General features: G+C 44.8%; 1 protein-coding gene across 5 annotated transcripts in view; it reads right to left on the bottom strand.

Moving 5' to 3' along the window:
• The window catches only part of kif6 (kinesin family member 6), a 111,015-nt gene that overhangs the window by 62,297 nt on the left and 34,287 nt on the right, over positions 1 to 14,431 (bottom strand). For all 5 annotated transcript variants that reach the window (XR_013792301.1, XM_079528381.1, XM_079528383.1 and 2 more), the window contains 2 exons: positions 9,250 to 9,355; positions 3,368 to 3,506 (listed from right to left, as the gene is read on the bottom strand). Coding sequence is in view for 4 of the 5 variants with exons in the window: in XM_079528381.1 (XP_079384507.1) it covers positions 3,368 to 3,506; positions 9,250 to 9,355 (245 nt within the window). In the remaining variant the exon portion in view is untranslated. The remainder of the gene's footprint in view (positions 1 to 3,367; positions 3,507 to 9,249; positions 9,356 to 14,431) is intronic.

Below are 14,431 nucleotides of genomic sequence, written 5' to 3'. Positions count from 1 at the left end.
TCACGTGAGCCAAGAGAAAATAAAAGAGGACAACCTGCTGGTTGTTATTACTACCCATTCATTGTTACACCTGAGATCTGTTACAAGTTGCTTTCTTGGATATATTATTCTTGGATGGTCTTCCAACTTCTCCCATTAATTACACCTCGGTTCCACTACGCAGTTACGAGAGGAAATAAGCAAGTGGCTTACTATTGTCAAGCAAGTTTATGATAAGTCGCCCAAACATGCAGCAGCACAAGCCCAGTATTACTGGGGGGCCGTAGGAAGATGGTAAAAAAAAAAAAGAATAATAAGATACCCTTTATACACGTACAGTATATTGGTTTGTTTACTGTTGAGTGAGAAACAATGTTGCACATTAAAGCTAATCACCTGGGAAGTTTCGGAACCACTGGCCTGTGAGGGCGGCTGGCTCTGTGGTAGGGGCTACACTGGAGATGCATTCATACATTGGGAGGTGAAGTGGCGAACAGTCAACGCCAGTGTCACTGGGGTTTAGTGTCTTGCCCAAGTGTCTTCGCAACGCACAGGTCCTGGACCTGGTGAGACGTAGGAGGGGCCCGGACAGGAGTCAACCCACAGAGCCTAGTCCTTCCACGCACCAGATTGATCTACCTCCCAGTTCCAGCAGAGTAGTTCCGGAGCAACAGATTGTGTGGCCCTGGTCTTTCCCTAATGGGACTGATCGAGGGTAGCTATACTGGGATGGGACTTGATCACCCCGGCTGGGTCACCTGAGTGAGGGGTATGATGTTGCGAGACCCGAAACCCTGATGACCTTGGGATACATCACTGAGGATACGTCCCAGGTGCATCCATGCAATGTTTGTTTTCATTCGACATGTGGACATGGGATCGAACTGGAAACCTCACGGATCCCATCTGGTGTCTCTACCAGCCACTTTACCCCTGAGCCACTGCCGCCCCCATATAGGACAAAAAACGTACGTATTTCAGCTTTAACTCTACATCGAATCAGGCATTTATCCATTCATTCGATCATTCACTCATTTGCATTTGCTTCGCCGTGGATTCTCGGGGAGTCTCTCTGGAAAATGCTGTAGATGTTTTGAGAGCCACCGTGCGCCACATCATGTTCTACTGAGCGTGAGCGTCCACCCATAGTTTGTTAGTCAGCCCTGTTGCTCTGCCATCGTGTTCCAATGTTTGTGGTGGATGTGTGTGTGTCATCTCTGCAGTAGGGCTTAGCTAAGCATTACCATGTGCCCACTGGAGTCTGTGTACAAGGGCTGGTGGAGAGGGTACACCAAAGGCCAGTGTTGCCGGAGTTTGCGAGAGAAATAAGCAACCAGGTCTATGAAAAGAACAATCACCAAAATAAGCGGACTACAAGGCTACGCGTCACATCTTGTAGATCTGCTATTTAAAAACAATGATCTTGAGGGGGTAAAAATTGAAACACAAATCTTATGCAGGGGGTGGCACGAAATATTTTCAGATGGGGGTTCTGCTGACAAATAGAGTAGGTAAGTAAGTAAGTAGGTCGGAGAGGCTTATTGTCTGTATCAGCCTAAGAGCAAAAAAAGAAATCCAAAGCCGCTGATAATAAGCAGACATGGCAACCATGCCCAAGACTCCACTTGTGGCTTTGTTCCACAAGGGGAACCTCTCACATAATGAAGCCTGTGGAGACACAGCATCAGTCTGGCATCGCTGGAGATGTGTGGGACGGACGGGAACTAATCTAATGCCTCCCAGCAGCCCAGTGTCTCATGGGCGGGTGGTGGTGGTGGTGGGGCAGTGCACTCCATGGGAAGCATGGTGATTAGCAAACGGATGCGAGCTTCAACCTTGCTCTAGGTCTAGGTGGCTATTAGGGGATCTAGACGCTGGAGGTGATGTCATCATCACGCCAGCCGAGCTGACGCGGGGGGGGGGATGATGATTGCACATATCATCCCACCACGCCAGACCACCCCTTACTCACTGCAAGGAACGGTCTAGTTTACATCTGCAAGACGTTTCATCGTGAAAACAAATACAATGATAACTATGATGGAGAGTTAAATACGTACGTCAGTGTGTGTGAGCGTATAACAGGCATTACATACATACAGTGGGTGTACTTAATGCATCAAAGATAATCTGTCCCATAGAGCAGCGAGCAATTTCGTCAAGATGTCTGCATTAGAGCACCACTGTTGGGGAAGAGTGTAGCAAATTGTATGTCACATTTTGGAAGGACTTTTGCGTTACACGTGCCTAGCTCCAAGACACACCACGGTGAAATATCTCCACCGTAATATCCTATATTTGTCTTGGAGAGATGAGGGTTTTTTTTTGTGGCTAAACAATCAAGTGGACATTTTCCGACTAATGTGCCGTGATCTAATGAGAGGCCGCGGTGAGGTGGGGAGTGGGGGGAGGTGGGGTGGGGGAGAGAGGGGGGGGGGGGGGGATCATCTCTGAAAGCCATTGGAAATATCATCTTTTAGACAAGAACAATTATGATTAATAGCGGTAATTGCTGTCATTAATGGTGGAAGATGTATTTGAAGCTACATTATTCCAAAACCATTCCGTGTGGATTTCTTTTTTGGGGGGGGGTTTGAGAAAAGTGCCGCGCTCCAAGCGTGTAATTCCACCAGCAGCCGCCGTAGGCCTAGTTCAGATTAAATATCTCTCTGCTAATGAAGTTAAACTGTTCCTGTGCCTTCAGAACAGTAAGTGTGATTACCGTAAATAGTTTGGCTAGACCATGAAAAAATAAAATAAAAACAATACAATTTAAATTTAGGCTCCATTCTAAAATACACTGTCGTCACAAGCCTATTGTATATCATATTAGACTTCATTTTTCACAGTGTGTTAGACATTATAGGACATTTGAACCAAAGCAAACAGACAGTGTGACTTAAACAATGGCAAAGTTACACTGGCTGGGGTTTATTCAAATATGTCGTCTCTGTCAGGTGGAAACCTCTTATGTCCAAAACTGTTACTTTTCATGAATCAAATTAAAAAAAAGTAGCAGATGGACAAGTAATATTAAAAGTCGTATACTGCAGATAAAAATATAATGTAAGTTCAACTGAACAGCATTGTCCTCTCAATTGACCACCTCAGTGGCCTTGTGGTTAGAGTGTCGGCCCTGGGACTGAGAGGTCAGGGTTCGATCCGGGACATACCAAAGACTGTACAAATGGGACTCAATGTATCCCTGCTTGGCACTCAGCATCAAGATCAACTACAAATGGTCAACTACAAATGGTTCCCGAGCACGGCACGGCTGCGGCTCATCGCTCCTAGAGATGGGTTAAATGCGGAGAACAAATCTCACAAACAGCAATGTACAGTATGTGACAAATGGTAGGAACTTTAACCTTTAGCCGCCAAAGGATACTGATCTCGTTATCACGTTGTGTCAGCATCTCCTTCAGCCTGGTGAGATGTGCTGGCTCCGGGCTGTCGTGGCTTTCCGATTCCCTGACTTGGCCATCATGTCGCTCATCCCCATCGGATAGCTTCTCCCGGATTATCACCTGCACACAGTGAGAGACATTAGTGGAATGATACAAACAACGCAGCCCTTTCCATTGTTTAACCCATTGAGACCTGAGGCCGATTATACAAATGCCTTCTACATTGGTGGTTTTCAAACTTTTTCATGCCAAGGAGGACCCCCAAAATGATATGTATTTGGCAGTGCGCCCCCCTCCCCCACCACCACCACCACCATCTGAAAATGGTTTGCGCCAGGGACCCCCCAGAAGAGAAGATTTGTGCAAAAAAATTGAAGACTTTCAAGATGTTTAAAAAAAAATCAAAAATAGCAGATGTACAATAGCTCTGCTATTCTTGAGAAACACTGTTATAAACCACTCTTCTGAATCCTAAAGGTGGCCTTACACTAGCCGATAATCGGGCATTTTTGACGCTCGGGGGGTGCCCGACCACTCAATGCGCGATCGGGATCGGCCCGATCAACATCAAGAATGTTTGATATTTGCTCTGCCCCGCTCCGATTATCCTGTAGTGTGTGGTGCTATCATATTTCAGATTGAAAAAAATCGGCTAGTGTAAGGCCACCTTTAGAGTTAGTTTTCTGAAAAAACATACTATAGTTCTAGCTATAGAGCTAAAACAAAAAATTAAAAATGTAATCGCGGTTAATGAACATTGAACGTACTCTTCTGAAAAGTGATCCTGTAGGCACAAGAATGTGAACATTGACAAAGCACATAAAATAAGAAAAATAAAATAAAATAAAATAAAATAAAACACTTTCCGGGACTAAATGTCATCCTAAGGATGAAGGTGCAAGGACCATGCAGGCAGAAAATGAGGTCCAAATTGCTCCCCATCAACTGGATCAGCATGTGCGTACATGTCAACGCACAATGATAGATAGACGGATAGACACAGAAACAAACAGCCAGCCAGATGGACAGATCGGTACGAACAAGAGGAGCCAGCTAGAGATGAGAACAAAAGAACAAAGAAATGCAAAAGAGAAATTTAAGCCAGAACCGAGAGTCAGCGAAGTATGACTGGGGTGATGCAGGGTGGAGGGGTCATAACAAACTGGAGCAGAGATAAACAGACACTGGAGTGGGATCTGGAATGGCTTCTGGTGGTCCGCTCCGACTCCAACCAGAGGAGAGCCCGCCACGCACGGCTCCTCTCAACAACCTCAATGCATTAACCACTTAAAACCCCACATGGCTGACCGGAGTCCCTCAGGGCTCTATACTAGTGGGGGGGGTTTTCCCCTGTTATTGTGGGGAAGGCTTTTGCAGACAATAGCAGATCGACAAGCTCACAACCCGTTACGCTGCGACATGTTGTGTGAGCTTGTAAGGATGCTGGGGATTAAGTGGTTAAGCGGTGGTGAGCCGGCCCGTCGCCAACAATGACAGAAACTGCTGAATAGTCTTTTCTTATACAAATAATTATGCCATGAAGCTATAATCCCAAACAGAATCGTAATAAGAGTTTTCTAGTAACCATCATCATGCTGACACTATGAAAGAGAGTCAAGAGACTACTGAAATATGCTGACCAACTGTACGAGAATGAATGCTAAACAACAACCAAGAAATGTGCGGTATATCTGCTGTCGGGCAGAAAACTCTTAAAACACCTTTTTGTAAATTGACGCCCTACTTGATCATATAACATCGTCACAACAATGAAGTATCAAAAGTAGCAGATCTGCAAGCTTGAAACAATTTACAATTACAATTTAGGCATTTAGCAGACGCTTAATCCAGAGCCAAGCAAGAACAAAAAGCATGGCAATACATCACATACATAAAAAGTAGTTATTATAAAACATGCGTGAGCTAAGAACGTAACAGTGGAATATCTATATAATGAAACTATACATATAAAGTAAACTATACATACTATACTATACATATACTATAAAGTGCTATGACTACATAAAAATGTAGTCATAGCACTTCTAGTGTAGATTCTAGTGTAGTGTAGTCTACGTAACATGCTGTCTGTATAAAATGCTATCTAAGTCTACGTAAAGTGCTATCTAAGGGGCTAGGGTAAGTGCTACGGGCCATGATGGAGTCTGAAAAGGTGGGTTTTCAGACTACGACAGAAGATTGGGAGTGAGGTTGCAGTTCTGATTGTAATGGGAAGTGCATTCCATAGTTTTGGAGCCAGAAGGGAGAAGAGCTATAGGGACGTGTGGAGCGTTGTCCCAGCGTTTTTAGAAACGCTACGCAAGCTTGTCGACGCGACATCGACGATATCCACACTCGAAAGGTGCAATTCTGGGAAATTGTGGTTGTGTGGTTGCACTGACGCGAGCAGCGAGGAATTTCCGCTTGGAAATGTATTCAGTCTTTATATTCTGTCTTGCCATTTATATTACATATAATGTGATGTCACTCCTATCTGATTATATTGAAAACCCACCTCTTCAGACTCCATCTTAGACCGTATTACTTGCCCTAGCCCCAACGACTTTACAGGCGTATGCAAAGGCTCAACTTATGTAACTTGAATAGCATTTTATGTAGACATAGCACTATATTCACTTGTAAATATTGGTAGTATTATTTTTTTGTTTTTGGCTTGTTTCTAAAGCTTGCTATATTCGGGCTTGCTTCCTAACGTTGTTTTAGCCTGGCTAATAAGCCAAACTAATATCACACTGTCCTAATCCGCCAGCAGGCAATTTTTTATTGCCAACGGCTGATTCGCGTCTGGCTTATTAGCCAGGCTAAATGTTGTTTACACCAGTGGTTCTAATTTTGCCTTGTGTACAAAATGTGTGCAGTTAATTTAAAATGTTTGAAAAATATTCAAAATATTCAAGTAATGTCATAGGCATCCGTCCGTCAGTGTTGACGATGGGTTGCGCCTGAGTGGTCATGTTTTTTTGCAGCGGCGGCTGTGGCTGGACAGCCCTGCTCCGGAGTGACAGTCTTTAGCGCAGTTTGCACAGATAAAACGAGAGGGGACTGGTACAGGAGTGGGGGCTGCTTCACGCAGTTTCCTCTTCTGTCTCTTCGCCTGCAACAAGGAGATGTGTCTCTCCTCGGCACGGCGGGTTCCTGCAGCGACAGTCTGCCTCCAAACGTCACAGTCTTTTGCAGCTTCCTCTGCAAATAACTGCCAGATTGAAAATTGCCTATCCTAAACAATCCTCTCATGAGGACTAATGTCTAATGATGCATCTTTTTTTAAATATTGCTGCAAGGTTAATATTAATTAACACTGTTAATTCAAATGCGATGCTTTGTATGATGCTGTTAATTTAACAGCATCATACAAAGCATCGCATTTTAAGTAAGTTAAGTTAAGTAACTTAGTTAAGTTAAGTAAGGAAACACTTGAATCTGTACACCTGCATTATTTTGTCCCCCATCATCAATCAATCCTGCTACCTCAGCTGGTCCTCCTGGTGACACTAGGGTTACATAGGAGCAGTGGTTCCCAAACTTTTTCACGTCAAGGACCCCCAAATTGACACTCATTATCCCGCGGACCCCCATTTGAAAAGATATGCCAAGGACCCCCATAAGAGAAGACTTTTGCGGCTCTAGCAGTGATTTTCAGCCATTTTAATTTCAAGGGCCCCCTGTTTGACCTGCATTAGTCTACGGACCCCCATTTAATGGCATTTCTATCTCTGGGACCCTCAATTTATATTGTAAAATCAATGGTAATTTAACTCTGAGAATGTACAAATGGAACCAAATGGACCCGTTAGGGTCTGTTTGGTTCCACGACACGTTGTGAGCTTGTAAATATGGCTATTTTCAAATAGCTATATTTACTGTAGGTTAAAAAAAAAGTGGCTGAATTGTAGATTATTTTGGGCTGGTTTTCATAGACCTGGTTGCTTGTTTCTCTTGCTAAACCTGACACTGAGTGGCATACAGGGGTCCTTGGCTTGTGGTGGACATTTTTGTCAACATAAACATTTTGCCACGGACAAACAAAATGAGTGGACAATAATAATACCATTAACACATAAATAGATAACCCTGAATAACAGGTCTGTAACTCTGAGAGTGTTCATTTCGTGCCCCGTTTTTGTAACGCTCACCCTCAAGATGTCAGAGATGCAAACTCCCTGGACATTTTTTCGAGGCTAAAACATTTTTTTCTCTCTATGCACTACGGTTCCGCCTAGTTTTATTTTTATCTATAGCTATGCACATTTTACTATGTTTTACTATTGCTATGTGTTGTGTCTTTGATATGTTTTTGATGTATTGCTGCTGTAAAGTGCACAGAGACCCCCTGGGGTGATTTTCTACTATAAAATAAAATAATCTGAAAATGAACTGATGTGAACACTCTCAGAGTCACAGGGGTCCTTGCAAATAAAACATTTGAGAACCACTAGTACTATAGTGGACTCCTAATGTGCCAGAGTGTCATAATAAATAATTGCCATACATATTCTGGCAAAAACCTGGAGACTTGACATTCAGTAAGTGGGTGTTATGATCAAAATAAGAACATTGTGTAAAACAGAAAATCAAAAACTTGCCACAGACAAGACCAAGTCTTTGCCACGGACACATTTGTCCGTGTACGGACATGTTGGTGACCCCTGGTGGCTTAGTTTCTTAGCAGTGGCGAGACTTCAGGTTCTGGAGAAGTGCGTCCAGCGGGTCGGGTCCACATGATACACACACGTACTTCAGAGACCCTCAGAGAGAACGCGTCAACATTTGACACCTTGCGTCTAATTAGCTGACAAAAAAGAAAATGGGCAAACACTATACGGTCTAGACGTCCAGCCGGGCCATGGGAAAATCAACAGCTTGTCACTTTCTGGCCCAAAGGCACAGGGAGTTATTACTTCCTGGCCAGGCCGCCGCAGAGTCAGAAAATTAGAACGAAGAAATTGAGGTCTTTGAAAAAGAACGTGGAAAAAGAACTGTCCAAATGCAAGGCTAAATTAAAGGTTACGGTTACAGTTTACGGATTAAACACGTATTTTTCTTAACCATCCTTATTTTTTGGTATGTCATAGGCAAACATTTTCAAACATAAAAAAGAAACAATGTTAATATTTTGGATACATGTTTATATTTAACTTTTTGGTAAAGTTTATGGACAGTTTCAGTGACCAGAAAGTGCTGTATAACAGACACCATACAGTGAGTAGAATCTAGCATACTGCTGTGGTAGACAGCACCTCAACAAACAGGTCAGAAGGGGGCGCCATTTAAAAGAAGTGGAGTGGTCAACTGGCCACCAGCTCCATTCATGCTTGTGTGATAATGGTCACAGGTGTGTCACTGTATCTCCACAATGGTACAGAGACACACAGGCAGAGAGACAGAAGGGTGTTTTTGCCATCTTTATGTAAGTGTGTTTACTACCAATACAATTAATTAATTCATTCATTCATTAATTAACCCATTTAAAAGCAAGAAAGCATCCGTGACATTTTGGATTTTAGCGTTGGCTGTTAAAAGAATAGCAGATGTACAAGCTTGCAGCGCAACGCAATGTGAGCTTGTACATCTGCTATATTTGAACATTTAAAAATAAATCTTGAAAATGTTGTATATTATATAGTATAGTATTTTTCACATAAAAGTTCTCTTCTGAGGGGGGAGGGATGTCCCTGGCACAAAACATTTTCATAAAAAAAAATGTGGAATTATTTGGCACAAAGAAGTTAGAAAAACAAATTGATGATTTAGAAGGAATTTGTAGAATGGGCCTCAGGTCTTAATAATGCGTTCAATATAATATAAAATAAAGTGTTTTTGTTGAAGGAGGAGGACACAGTACCTTGAGTAAATAGAAGCAGTGATGGATTTTCCTCATGTCCGCTCCCAGAGCCACAGTCACCTCTGGGTCTGGGTCATCCAGATACACCTTCACCACCTCCTCCAACCTGAGAAAACACACACACACACACACACACACACACACGCACGCACGCACGCACGCACGCACGCACACACGCACACACACAAAACACAAGTATATTGAAGAATTCAAATTGCTTCCAAATTCGCAAACTGGATAGACTGTCGGTTCCAAAAACAGGATAAAAATTCAAAAACAGCAAAAGTAGTATATCTACAAGTTCAAAAGGGCTTTTGGTTTCTTTTGAAGCCTTTGTGTGACACCGTAGTATGATGGTGTAGGGCGTTGATGTCAGGGCAACATGTCAGTTCTGTGGTCGCCCTCACGTCATCAGCCATCACCACGGAGTGCTCAGGCACTCCAAGAGGTTTCAGCTTCAAATATAGATCTCAACTGTTGATGTTTAAAATTTGGTCCCAGTCAAAGAAAACTATTTACTTAAACATGTGCTACAGCTTCACCGCCACTGGCCCTGTTGATAAACTATCACTAGATGATAGTCCAAACATTGGTTCTTCCAGGATCTGGAAAAGACCAAGTAGAGAGGGCAACGGTCCAGACGGGATCCGATGTAGGCACGAAACAGCGTGCGGTCTTCACTTTTCCACCAGAACATCGCCCAGGGATTGAGAGACACGCAACGTTTACACCGACGGGGTAGGACTTAAAACAAACGCGGCGCTCTTATTTCAAGGCCCTGCGAGTCATCAGGGGCTTCTCGATGCGAAGCCGCCCCAGAGCTGGGGAATGTGCTACTAATGCCATGTGCAATATTTGAGGGGAGAAAAAGAAAAGAAGCCCTCGTGCTTCAAAAAGCCACAATTTGACCGTTTCCAATAGCAATGACTTTGCTTAACCCATTTAGGCCTGACGCTGAAATAAAAAATAAAAAATCTTCTAAATTCTGACAGTTTTCTGAAATACCTCATGTTTATGTATCAGTGGTGCTCAATATTTCAGTGAAGGACTCCAAAAATGATATGTAATTGGCCACCGACCCCCATCTGAGAATATGTTATTCCAGGAACCCCTCAGAAGCAAAGATTTGAGTTAAAAACGTTGGCTCTGAAAGATATTAAAAAATAGGAGACCTACAAGCTCGTAGCGTGCCACTCGGTGGCACGCTATGAGCTTGTAGATCTGCTATTTTTCAATAGCTAAAGCATAACATAATGCTAACACCAAAAGGGGTTCCCGCCCAAAATGGATTAAGTGTGAGATGATGTGAGGATTAGCAAATGACTGGATATAATGTTTAGATAAGAAAAGAAAACCTCCTGTTTATCCCTGGCCGACTGGAAGGCCATTCTGTGTATACACAGCAGAATCCACAGGGTTCATTTAACTCATGGTTACAAATGGATACACTAACGTTGATGATTTTATTGCGTATATGGTTGGGACCCGGAACCGCTTCTTTTATTGCGTATAGGGTTGGGACCCGGAACCGCTTCTTTTATTGCGTATAGGGTTGGGACCCGGAACCGCTTCTTTTATTGCGTATAGGGTTGGGACCCGGAACCGCTTCTTTTATTGCGTATAGGGTTGGGACCCGGAACCGCTTCTTTTATTGCGTATAGGGTTGGGACCCGGAACCGCTTCTTTTATTGCGTATAGGGTTGGGACCCGGAACCGCTTCTTTTATTGCGTATAGGGTTGGGACCCGGAACCGCTTCTTTTATTGCGTATAGGGTTGGAGGACCCGGAACCGCTTCTTTTATTGCGTATAGGGTTGGGACCCGGAACCGCTTCTTTTATTGCGTATAGGGTTGGGACCCGGAACCGCTTCTTTTATTGCGTATAGGGTTGGAGGACCCGGAACCGCTTCTTTTATTGCGTATAGGGTTGGAGGACCCGGAACCGCTTCTTTTATTGCGTATAGGGTTGGGACCCGGAACCGCTTCTTTTATTGCGTATAGGGTTGGGACCCGGAACCGCTTCTTTTATTGCGTATAGGGTTGGAGGACCCGGAACCGCTTCTTTTATTGCGTATAGGGTTGGGACCCGGAACCGCTTCTTTTATTGCGTATAGGGTTGGGACCCGGAACCGCTTCTTTTATTGCGTATAGGGTTGGAGGACCCGGAACCGCTTCTTTTATATAGGGTTGGAGGACCCGGAACCGCTTCTTTTATATAGGGTTGGGACCCGGAACCGCTTCTTTTATATAGGGTTGGAGGACCCGGAACCGCTTCTTTTATATAGGGTTGGGACCCGGAACCGCTTCTTTTATATAGGGTTGGGACCCGGAACCGCTTCTTTTATATAGGGTTGGGACCCGGAACCGCTTCTTTTATATAGGGTTGGAGGACCCGGAACCGCTTCTTTTATATAGGGTTGGAGGACCCGGAACCGCTTCTTTTATATAGGGTTGGAGGACCCGGAACCGCTTCTTTTATATAGGGTTGGAGGACCCGGAACCGCTTCTTTTATATAGGGTTGGAGGACCCGGAACCGCTTCTTTTATTGCGTATAGGGTTGGAGGACCCGGAACCGCTTCTTTTATTGCGTATAGGGTTGGAGGACCCGGAACCGCTTCTTTTATTGCGTATAGGGTTGGAGGACCCGGAACCGCTTCTTTTATTGCGTATAGGGTTGGAGGACCCGGAACCGCTTCTTTTATATAGGGTTGGAGGACCCGGAACCGCTTCTTTTATTGCGTATAGGGTTGGAGGACCCGGATCCGCTTCTTTTATATAGGGTTGGAGGACCCGGAACTGCTTCTTTTATATAGGGTTGGGACCCGGAACCGCTTCTTTTATATAGGGTTGGGACCCGGAACCGCTTCTTTTATATAGGGTTGGAGGACCCGGAACCGCTTCTTTTATATAGGGTTGGAGGACCCGGAACCGCTTCTTTTATATAGGGTTGGAGGACCCGGAACCGCTTCTTTTATATAGGGTTGGAGGACCCGGAACCGCTTCTTTTATATAGGGTTGGAGGACCCGGAACCGCTTCTTTTATATAGGGTTGGGACCCGGAACCGCTTCTTTTATATAGGGTTGGGACCCGGAACCGCTTCTTTTATATAGGGTTGGGACCCGGAACCGCTTCTTTTATATAGGGTTGGGACCCGGAACCGCTTCTTTTATATAGGGTTGGAGGACCCGGAACCGCTTCTTTTATATAGGGTTGGGACCCGGAACCGCTTCTTTTATATAGGGTTGGAGGACCCGGAACCGCTTCTTTTATATAGGGTTGGAGGACCCGGAACCGCTTCTTTTATATAGGGTTGGAGGACCCGGAAACGCTTCTTTTTCAGACGTGGTTCCGAGATGGAAGAACTGGAATCGGTCCCATCGTATTTGGAACCGTTTCTAGAACTAGGGCGACTGTGGCTCAAGAGGTAGAGCAGGTCGTCCAATGATCCATGGGTCGGCGGTTCGAATCCCGGCTCCTCCTGGCTACATGTCGAAGTGTCCTTGGGCAAGACACTGAACCCCAAATTGCTCCCGATGTGCTGGTTGGTACCTTGCATGGCTTCCGCCGCAATCGGTGTATGAATGTGTGTGTGAATGGGTGAATGTAATGCACAATCTATGTAAAGCGCCTTGGATAAAGGCGCTATATAAATGCACCATTTACCATTTAGAACCGGTTTTTAATCACACTGTCAGAGCTGTATGTGGACTTGACGTCCACTTGACGTCTGCTATACAATTACTTATTACCAGTGGTTCTCCAACGTTTTCATTTCACTCTGAGAGTGTACACATGGAACCAAATGGACCTGTAAGGGTCCATTTGGTTCCATTTGTACTCTCTCAGAGTTACAGTCCTGTAGGGTATATTTGGAACCCCCTATAGGAATCATTAAAGGGAACCGTTAATGAACCGGAATGGTTAAAATCCTAAAGGTTCCGTATTGCGTATCAATGAACCGACACCAATACTCGAGCTGCGGCAAACAGCAAGGATGACTGCCTTAATGGAGAACACGGCCGGGAAGTCAACCGTTGTACTATGGCTGTTGATAATGTTATGTTAGCTCTGGAAATGCGACAACAAATGCGGCAGCATGCAGGAAAACGTTGGCGTTGCACCGCTGATTTGCCACTCGGGACAATGTCAAAGCACGATCCAGGAGAGAGGAGGAGGAGGTCATTAAATAAAACGTCGGCATGTCAGTGACTGTGGTCACGACAGACATCATTAAACACCCCCCCCCCCCCCTGCGTGGGCTAACCACCACAAACTGGGGAGGGGGTACGAGTAGTCGACTGGGGTGAAGGGGAAATAATAATAAATAAATAAAAGGGCCTGAGCGAGGACTAGGGAGCGGTAAAGACATCAGCACTGGAGGCAGCGTGTGCCAAGTTCTTAATGGAACCTCTGGCTTGATCTCTGGCCCTTCACTGACTGGGCTCCTTTCTGTACTGTTTTTTTTTTTTTTTTTTTTGCACCAACAGTAAAATATCCGTCCTGGCTGAGCTACAGCCTCGGGGGGTGGGGGGGGCGGAGACGACGCCATTACATAGGGTTCTGCATCAGTGAGCCGAGCCTTCAACTCAGCAACGACGCGTAGCCATGTGGGCGCTTTCGACAAACCCCAAACCCCTCGAACATAGCAATAAATCAGGAATACATATTTACCCGGTGGAGTCTCCGAGCCTTAAAGCATGACAAATAAAAATTAGTGTCCTAAAAAAATGAACCTCCTCTCCTCTTTGAGTCTATGCTGTAAACATTTGGGAGGGCTGACAGGGACCAGCGCAGGCCCTATTCTCGTCCTCACTGTCCTGAGATGACTGGCTCGTTGACGGCTACTGCACTCACTCACTCACTCACTCACACACTCACACACTCACACACACACACACACACACACACACACACACACACACACACACACACACACACACACACACGGATTGCGAGTGTTGATCATGAGCATATAGCTCCTCACAATCTCCATCAAAGTGGGGTCCGGGGCGGGGACCAGAAGGGGTCCTTGAAGGGGGTTCCAGGGGGTCCCCAGCAAAAGTAGTTTTGGGTAAGTATACTATCACAGTCATTTTAACCACTTTATCCATTTATACGTGTTTTTGTTGTCGTTGTAAATCTTCCCGTGTTGGGTCCCTGGCACTAAACATTTTCAGATGG

The sequence above is a fragment of the Electrona antarctica genome (genome assembly GCF_951216825.1).
Source record: "Electrona antarctica genome assembly, chromosome: 18".
In the NCBI taxonomy this organism is placed as follows: Eukaryota; Metazoa; Chordata; class Actinopteri; order Myctophiformes; family Myctophidae; genus Electrona; species Electrona antarctica.
This window is presented reverse-complemented; position numbering and strand designations above follow the sequence as displayed.